This window comes from Trypanosoma equiperdum (genome assembly GCF_001457755.1).
Source record: "Trypanosoma equiperdum strain OVI genome assembly, contig: ctg_1907, whole genome shotgun sequence".
Taxonomy (NCBI): Eukaryota; Euglenozoa; class Kinetoplastea; order Trypanosomatida; family Trypanosomatidae; genus Trypanosoma; species Trypanosoma equiperdum.
In genome coordinates, this window is record NW_027123957.1 from 10,129 (window position 1) to 18,248 (window position 8,120).

The window sequence follows — 8,120 nt, forward strand, 5'->3', positions numbered from 1 at the left end:
TTCAACGTATTTAACAACAAAAAAGAAAATCATTAATATAAAGTTTTTTAACGACAGTAGTAACTTGCAGTCGCAAGAAGAGTATAAAGCATTTCAACAATAGCAACAACAACAGGGGAAGAGGGTGAAAAAAAAAAAGATGATAAAGATAATCAACACACAACAAATTAAAGATCAAAAACAAACAAAAAAAACAGAACAAACAAAAGCGCAGGCGCACGCAAAATACGCACGGCGCAAGCAAAGAGGGATTCCCTTTCGTAGCCCTTCAGCTCAACCGTTATAAGATGGAACAACGGCAACATCAAAATTTGAGAAACTGTGAGTGAACGCTACATTTATTATATTTATTGTCATTGTTATTATTATTATTATTTATTTACCGTCTGAAGCACAATCCTCAGTCTTCGAGGTGGTGACTGGTTGCCTTGCAGTTTTTTTTGCTTTACTTTTTGAGGAATAGAATAAAAAAGAGCAGGGAGAAAAGTCATTGTGGTTATTGGTAAACTTTGCACCTTCTTTCTACAATTTAGTTCTTTACTTAGCTGCATGAACCACCATTTATCACTTCGTTTCTTTTTTTTTTTGAAATAGCGGAACCATGCGTTCAATGCATTGCGCTGATCAACAAATCTCTATTTCTGTTTTTTTTTCAAATACCGTCACTAAAAAGTTAAGGATACAGCATCAGCAGCTTCTTTAAAACCTCTTCTTTCGCCTTTTAATTTCCTCCTCATTTCCCTGCTAATTTTCACTTCGGACACGTGTTATTACGTTTTTTTTTTTGAGATTAGGAAAAAAAAGCAAGGGAATTCGAAACAAGCAAAAAAAAAAAGAAAAGAGACAATGTACTTTCCCTTCTCCCTGCACGTCAGCCTTCCTCTCCATTTTATTCTCGAAACGACGGTAATAATAACGGCGTTCATCCGTTATAAGTAAAGGCAAAGAAAAGAAAGACAAAGACACGAAAGGACATAAAGGACAAAATAACAATTTTGACGTTAAACACATTCTCCCCAAAAGGGGAGGGGGGAAGCGACAAAGACGACATTTATCATCACGCGGCGGTGCGTGACCGCTTAGAGTACAAAAAAAAACCGTGGTCTTGTCTTCCCTTATTTTTCCGTATATTTGATCAGTGTTCTTTTTCTTTTTTTTTTGTATCCCTTCTTAGAACCATACATTCATTCTCCAGGACATTTTTTTTTTTTACCTTTTATCTTTTATTTTTCCACTTCGGCACCACTTCCTCGCTTATTTATGCGATGCAGGAATTCCGGAGCTCTGGCAACATATCCAGTCGTAAATGCCTGATCCGTATCGCGCGGTGCGAAGTTGTTCGGAATTTTGCGCAAGTATACTAAAATACTGCCCTCTCAGTCTGCGTGCTTCCTCTCGTTCACTCTCCATTGCTTTCTGTTCACCCACCGCGAGGGCTGTGATATGATTGAGCATTTTGCGCACGACGTAGTTTCCATATTGATCAAATGTCACTTGTAGCATGCGGTCCCTTCCCTTACGGAGTAAAGTTGACCCGAGGCATAAAATCATCCCATTTCCCCCACGCGCTGTCTTGCAGGCGTCAATCATTGCTTCTAAGCAGTTGGATGCAAATTTTTCCTTGCTAACCTCAAGTATGGACGCAATGAGCATATCTGACACTTTCTGTAGCATTTTCTCAACAAATGACCGTGGTGTACTACGCTTAACTAATTCGCGTATGAGCGCCTGAAGTACATAGTTCCCATGCGCGTGGTTTACCATCAACCCACACTGGTCAGTTGCTTCTTCAAGAAATGCCGTACAGTCCTCGAAGTACTGCACTTCCAACAAATCCTCCTCCTCCTCTTCCCCCCTTCTGACTGGTTCCTGCCGTTGGCGCTTTTTCATCCGATCCTCCATAAGGTGGATGGAATCCACAAGTACCGGAATGAGGCTCTGCGTCACACGGCATGCGATGACGTGCTGCGTAAGAAACTTCACGCGGCGGCCTCGTGAAACTTTCTCTTCACGTGTACTTCCTGGGCCTTCACCGGCCACAAATCCCCTGATGACCGCGCGGAAAAACTTTTCGTCACTTTCCACCCGCCGTTCTCGCAGCCTTTCATGTGGTGAAGAGGTGCTGAGGACATTACTCTCGCTGTTTGGGTCGATAATACTCGCACTCTTTTCGTGCACAATTACGCTGCCTTCGTCCCCCTGCCAGTTCCTTTGGCATTCGCCGAAACGACGGGTGGAAAGGGCCTTGATTAACCCAATCATCGTGAAGCTTCCACCGTTGCTACAGGCAACCTTCACCGCAGATCGCTTTAGACAGGCACAAATGATATCCACTTCCTCTTCGCAACAGTCTGCTCCATCCACGAGACCGAAGCACTCAAAGAGGAAATACGACGTGAGTGAGCACGAGAAGATGGCCATGAAGCACTGCTCAGAGGGGCGTTTCGTAACATTGGCCGTGGATCTTTCAAGTGCTTCATCATCTTTCAAGGGTGGTGGTGTCGTTACTTCGGTTACTGACATCGGCTGCGCTGCTTCCACCAACAGTTGGAAAAAAAGCCTCCGCAACCCGGGGATACCCATTACTCGCTTAAACAAACGAACTCCGTAAACAGTTGAGAAGAGTGCAACTCCACAGGAGGGGAGAAGCGAAGCAGTGTCGCCAACCAAGTGTTTTTCACCATCTTCTGCTTTCTCATATCGTGTATGGCTTCTCTCCGCCGTGTCACTGTGTGAACTGTTGGGTGTAGGCTCACGGATAAGTTTTGACCACAAGTCTGCGGCATCAATGTCTTCTTCTCCCCCATTCTGCGTTAAGAGGTTGAAAAGCGCAGCATAGACCAGGGGGTTGTAGGAGATGCCTCTGAAAAGTGACTTATCCTGGAGGACTTGCATGGTTCCAGCATATTCACCGGTGAGCAACTTTGCTTCAAGTTTTGAAAGTTGCACCAGTGCCTTCCGAAATGTTGAGTGAATGCGTTTGGCAACGCATGTACCGCTCTTTAGGTCCACCAGGAGGTGCCCATCGTCGCAGTGCACGTACCGAACCTCAAGAAACTCCACTGCCGTCCTCTCAGAGAGAACAACATCTTCAGGTGACGGTGGGATTGACACGCAGGCTGCAAGGTACAACTTTTCAACCACGATCAAGAACCTCATCGGCATACTTGTGGTTGGCGGATTGGCCTGCTTCGGCACAAACGACTGTAGGAAATCCGGAAGGGAATTAGTACGCCGCAACTCTTCCAACTGGGAAAAGTTGGACACATGTGCAACAAATAGCAGATCGCGCACACTCCCACTGTTCCTTTTCTTTTGTTTACGAGACTCGTTCAAAGAAGACTGACTACCCTCCCACCGAAGCGGTCTCTTGCTGTTAGAACCTGTCGGAGGGCCCGCGCCGTATTCAACACTCCCGGTCTCTTTTGCTACGGGGGCTTCGCGTGGGGCGCCGCGTCTCAACCTTTGACGTTGGTTGTAGAGCTGGTGATGATGCTGCAATAGTTGTACATCGTGACCGTAGGTGCATAAGCCACGTTGGCATGCTACTGGAATGGATGAATTCTGGTTTGCATGCCCCACGATGGCTCCCGTTTGGAGGCAAGATAGGCCCACCGGAGCAAATGCAATGGGAATGCTGCCGTCGCACGGGGTATGGTTGTACCTATGAGACTCCGTGCTGTAGCAACGGAGAGAACGCACTGACCGATTCCACGATCCATCTGCCACTGGAGAAGCCATTAGCATATGTTCATTACAATTACGTGTAGTCTTTGTCCCCCACGCGACGTTCATCCGTGTGTGCGCAAGAGTAACTATTTGTAGTAGATTCGGTGATGGCGAAGTCGAAAGAAGTAGCAAAAGAAGAGGGGGGAAATCAGTGAATGTGGGGGAGGAACCTTTGTTCATGCACCTGTCAGGGGATACCATTTAGAAGCAACACTCAATCACCAGATAACCAACAGCAGCGTGCGGGCCGGTGCTGTATATGCGCTTCTTGTGTTAGACAGAGAACTGAACAACAGCCGTTCCATGCGTCGACTAAACCGAGAGAGATTGAAGGGCTCTTGTACCATATCAAATGTCGTACCACACCCCAACACGTACCCGCTCCAGCCTCCTTTCAGAACACCATTTCTACAACTTGCTCTTCTACATGTTTCAAAACCAAACAACACCAAAATCACGCCCCCTTCTCAGAGTCTCTAAGTAAAATAATGACAGTAAATGTATTTGTACATTTCACGTGATGAGGATCAGTTCACCCTCACTACTGCCGTTTTTTTTTTCCAACCCTCTTGCACACATTCTTTTCCCTGTTCAAACTCTTCTCATCTGAAGACTACCGGCGCGGCAACTGATGTTTTCAAGAAGGTGATAGCGTAAACTGTTTGTTTTGCGAGCCGCACATCTCCACCACCTGAGTTCGACTTTCTCGCTGCAGTGTATCGTTTAGCGACCCATGTAGCGATTCCTTCGTCAAGCACTCTGATTGGAAGCGACAACCCCTCGCGTCTGGTGCCATGGTTGGTGGAATGTACGGTTCGACGAAGGAGCGGGGTCCAACTTCCCTCTTGAGCCGTTCCAGAAAAGTGTCGGCCCACTTGATTCGGTATTCGCGTCCCCGGAATTCCAAAAAAGCAACACCAACATCGATAGATAACACCGCGCACTTGTTGCGATCCAAATATTTCCCAATTTCACGCACGGACTCACTCACAGCCGCTTTCACTATATGCCGATCTGTTCCAACAATCGCTGCTATCTCATCGAAGCTTATGATATTTGGGACTGTGGCATGATAGTGCGCATCGCGAAAGGTGAGAACGTTCTGAACGTGGAATTTTGAAAGAAAGTCAGGAAGCAACACCATCTGTGGTTTGTACAAATTAATTTCACCATCGAATGGCGAGACCCTCTGCACCTTGATGCTGGCATGTAAGAAGTCTGGTATTATGCAAGAACGCTTTCTCACGAGGGTTTCTTCCACTGATTCGCACAGTGTACGCCATATACGACAGAGTAACTGGGGACCAGCGTTTCTGCTTTGGTGACAGTACAACCCACCCATTTGGGCTACAATATTAGCAATCTCGGAGTAGCACGCATAGCACTGATCGGGATTGCGCCGGGTGCTGGTTTTACTTGGCTCCATCGTGGCACGCTCCAACTCAGCAATAGTTCCCGAGCACTAAAAATGAGCTTTGACAATACGTGATTGATACAAGTACCGATGAGTTTCAATTACACAGTGGTGCACGCACAATTCCTTGCCTACTTTTAGCCTTTCCTGCGCGACCGCTTGACAGTTACTTTTGAGTGGCCTCTAGGCAGGGTCCAGTGCTCACTCACCACCCGTTGGCGCTGCCCTGGGTTTGTCGCTGCAATAGATGGTACGGAAATGAAGGAAGTTAAGAGAAAAGAAGAAGGAAATATAACATCAGATACAAAATATCACACAGAAACAGGTATTGTAGAGGAGATGCAATATTGTCAAACGACGCTTAGGGCAATAATGAGGTGTTGGTTGTATAGTGTCATGAGGCAGTCATTGTTCAGCGGCAGAGCACCTTCGAATGCGCAGCGCCTCATTCCTCCCTAAAGTTAGCGATGCCGCACGCGGTCACCGAAAAGAAAAAAAATTAAAAATTATACGGAGGTAACAACCAAGACATATATGTTAAACAACTGTGCTTGTCCCAAGGCAACAATTCGCTTACTGCTCCCATGTGTTGTCGCGCTCCACCCATCCATAACCCTCGTCAGCTTCTTCATGGACCTCAGCTGCGGCGGTGGCCTCCTCTTGCTTCAATGCCTCTTCAGGGTCACGGTAGAAGAAGAGGTCCACTTTCACTTCCCATGGGACACTACGTGGGATGGTGCCACGGAGCCTCAGCACCTCCCGGGCTAACAGCCAATACATCATGCTGATAGAATGGCGTCCACGGTTATTGCACGGGATGGCAATGTCAACAAACTCCAGTGGTGCGTCCGTGTCGCAGAAAGCAATGACGGGGATGTTGACAAGGCTCGCTTCACGTAGGGCCTGGTGGTCTGTGCGGGGATCCGTGACAACCAGAACGCGTGGCTGCATGAACTTCTTCTGGATCTGGTTGGTGAATGTACCGGGAATAAACCGGCCACCGAGGAACGATGTCCCAACGAGTTGGGAAAACTTGAAGATGGCGCGCTGCCCGAATAGGCGTGTGGAACAGACGGTGACATCCTGTGGGTTCTCCACCGCAGCGATCACACGGGCGGCAAGGATCAGCTTCTCCCACGTCATGTGGATATCAATGATATTTGTGCCGTCGCTTGTGCGCCCGTGGATGTACTTCTTCATGGCGCTGCTGCTGTTCTTCGTGCCGAGGTGGCAGTGCATGGCGAGCAACTTCTGCACGTCGCTCTCCTTCATTCGGAGGACCTTAGCGCCGGACGAGACGGAGGTCATATTGCGTGTGTGGGAGTTGCGTAATGCTTTGGAACTAAGAGAGGGAGAGAAGGGTGAAAGCACAAGGAAAATAAGGTCACGACGGGATAATTCGCTTTTTTTTTCACCTTGTGTCAGTGGTTTGTTTCCGTTTGAAAACTTTGTGTTGTTTATCTGAGCTCGTGTGGATGTTATGACCCGCGCTTATACTTCTGCTTCCGATTGAGGCAACGTTTGCGTCGTAGATTTAATAATCCTTATCATGCGATGGGATATTTACTCGGACGCTGACTCTGAGTATTGTTTCTTTCCTTCCTGACATCGCGTTTTAGAAACGTAAACTCCTTGCACTAAAATGTTCCATTCTCACGTTTCTCATGAGGTGCCTTAGGGAATATTGCGGTTCACAATACTTGGTCGTAGAGAAATTTGTTTTGTTCTGAAAAACACAGTTTTCCACTTTGCTGTTTTCGCCTTCCTTCTTGTTGTGTTCCGTATCGTATTTCACCTTCCTGTGAAAACAATACCAAACCGCGGGGACACTGTCGAAATATACCCAGTGGTAGGCTTGTTCAGAACTGCTGAGTAGTTGAGTGCCACTTGCCAGACTGGGCCAAAGAATCGCGAAAGAGCCACTTCAGCCCTCTGGTCGACTAGGTTTATATTCATTAACATCTGAGCACCGCAGGATGAGCGAGCCTCTGCTCCCACTATGAACCGCTGCTTTTCTGCCAAGACAACCGCACTGGTGTATGCGTTCGTCGGAACACGAAGGTGAAGGCCTATACCGCGGGTGGCGTTATACTTGGCCACGACGTCACCACCGAGCACGGCGGCACACGCCTCCCGTGCAAAAAGAAACGTGTAGTCTTTCAAACCACTTCTGCTGGGGTCATACGTAAATGACACACCCACCTGATTTTTTGGTGATATGCGTGTGGTTGCTGTGCATCTGGAGACAAACCCATCCACCAGATTTGTGTCCGATGTGATAAAAAACTCCGGGTGACGCAATGTGTACGTAAACCTGGGCGTTGCGGCCATGTGGAGGAAAAAGGTATGTTGGGCGCCATGCGCGTCTCGCCTCCATTTGAGAGTAGGAAGAAGATCACACCATGTGGTCTTGGGGTTCGAACTCACATTAGCCCGGACCGTGATGCTTCCTTTGGTGTAAGATAACCGCACTCCGATACCGTTGTGGTCAGCAAATGGGTAGCCATTGAGACGGTCCGGTTCATCGTGTATGTCCTCTGTCATAGTGATTTTCCACCCACATGTGTTTGGGCCTCTTGCGCTACAGCGTTCGACGATGTTCTCCAACTCATCGTACTCACTGGGACCCATCTTCTTTCCTTTCTTTTAAAGCACCGTCGCTTTTCTCTACGCCCCCTTTTTTTTGTGGAACGATGAGACTCCAATTGCTGTCCTTCTCTGAGTTAGGAATGCGTGTTAGTGCCTTGTATTGACCTTTTCTTTTACCTTTAGTTACACAGGAAAGGAGATGTGGACCGTCACGCCGTGAGATTGCAGAGCCAAGCTCAGTTAGTCCTGATAGTTGCAAAAATGAATAAATAGTAGGACTGACACTAATAAAAAAAAAAGAAATAACATAGGTAACCACTGCACGATAAAGATGTTGATGCTAGTGTGCGGGAGTGGAAATAAAAACACATAACAACTTCTTTTTTTT

The 8,120-nt window shown here is 47.3% G+C and overlaps 4 protein-coding genes across 4 annotated transcripts; all 4 read right to left on the reverse strand.

The window, feature by feature from the left end:
• Nucleotides 1-1,254: 1,254 nt before the first annotated feature.
• Nucleotides 1,255-3,795, reverse strand: TEOVI_000534600 (pumillio/PUF RNA binding protein 11; the record flags this gene model as incomplete). Its single annotated transcript, XM_067223607.1, has 1 exon — nucleotides 1,255-3,795. One exon carries the CDS (start codon nucleotides 3,793-3,795, stop codon nucleotides 1,255-1,257), a length of 2,541 nt encoding a protein of 846 aa, XP_067079708.1.
• A 571-nt stretch (nucleotides 3,796-4,366) lies between these two features.
• On the reverse strand, nucleotides 4,367-5,155 carry TEOVI_000534700 (protein of unknown function (DUF4496), putative; the record flags this gene model as incomplete). Its single annotated transcript, XM_067223608.1, has 1 exon — nucleotides 4,367-5,155. One exon carries the CDS (start codon nucleotides 5,153-5,155, stop codon nucleotides 4,367-4,369), a length of 789 nt encoding a protein of 262 aa, XP_067079709.1.
• A 561-nt stretch (nucleotides 5,156-5,716) lies between these two features.
• TEOVI_000534800 (40S ribosomal protein SA, putative) lies at nucleotides 5,717-6,451 on the reverse strand (the record flags this gene model as incomplete). Its single annotated transcript, XM_067223609.1, has 1 exon — nucleotides 5,717-6,451. The coding sequence occupies one exon, from the start codon at nucleotides 6,449-6,451 to the stop codon at nucleotides 5,717-5,719; it is 735 nt and encodes a 244-aa protein (XP_067079710.1).
• A 483-nt stretch (nucleotides 6,452-6,934) lies between these two features.
• Nucleotides 6,935-7,774, reverse strand: TEOVI_000534900 (uncharacterized protein; the record flags this gene model as incomplete). Its single annotated transcript, XM_067223610.1, has 1 exon — nucleotides 6,935-7,774. The coding sequence occupies one exon, from the start codon at nucleotides 7,772-7,774 to the stop codon at nucleotides 6,935-6,937; it is 840 nt and encodes a 279-aa protein (XP_067079711.1).
• Nucleotides 7,775-8,120: the final 346 nt, after the last annotated feature.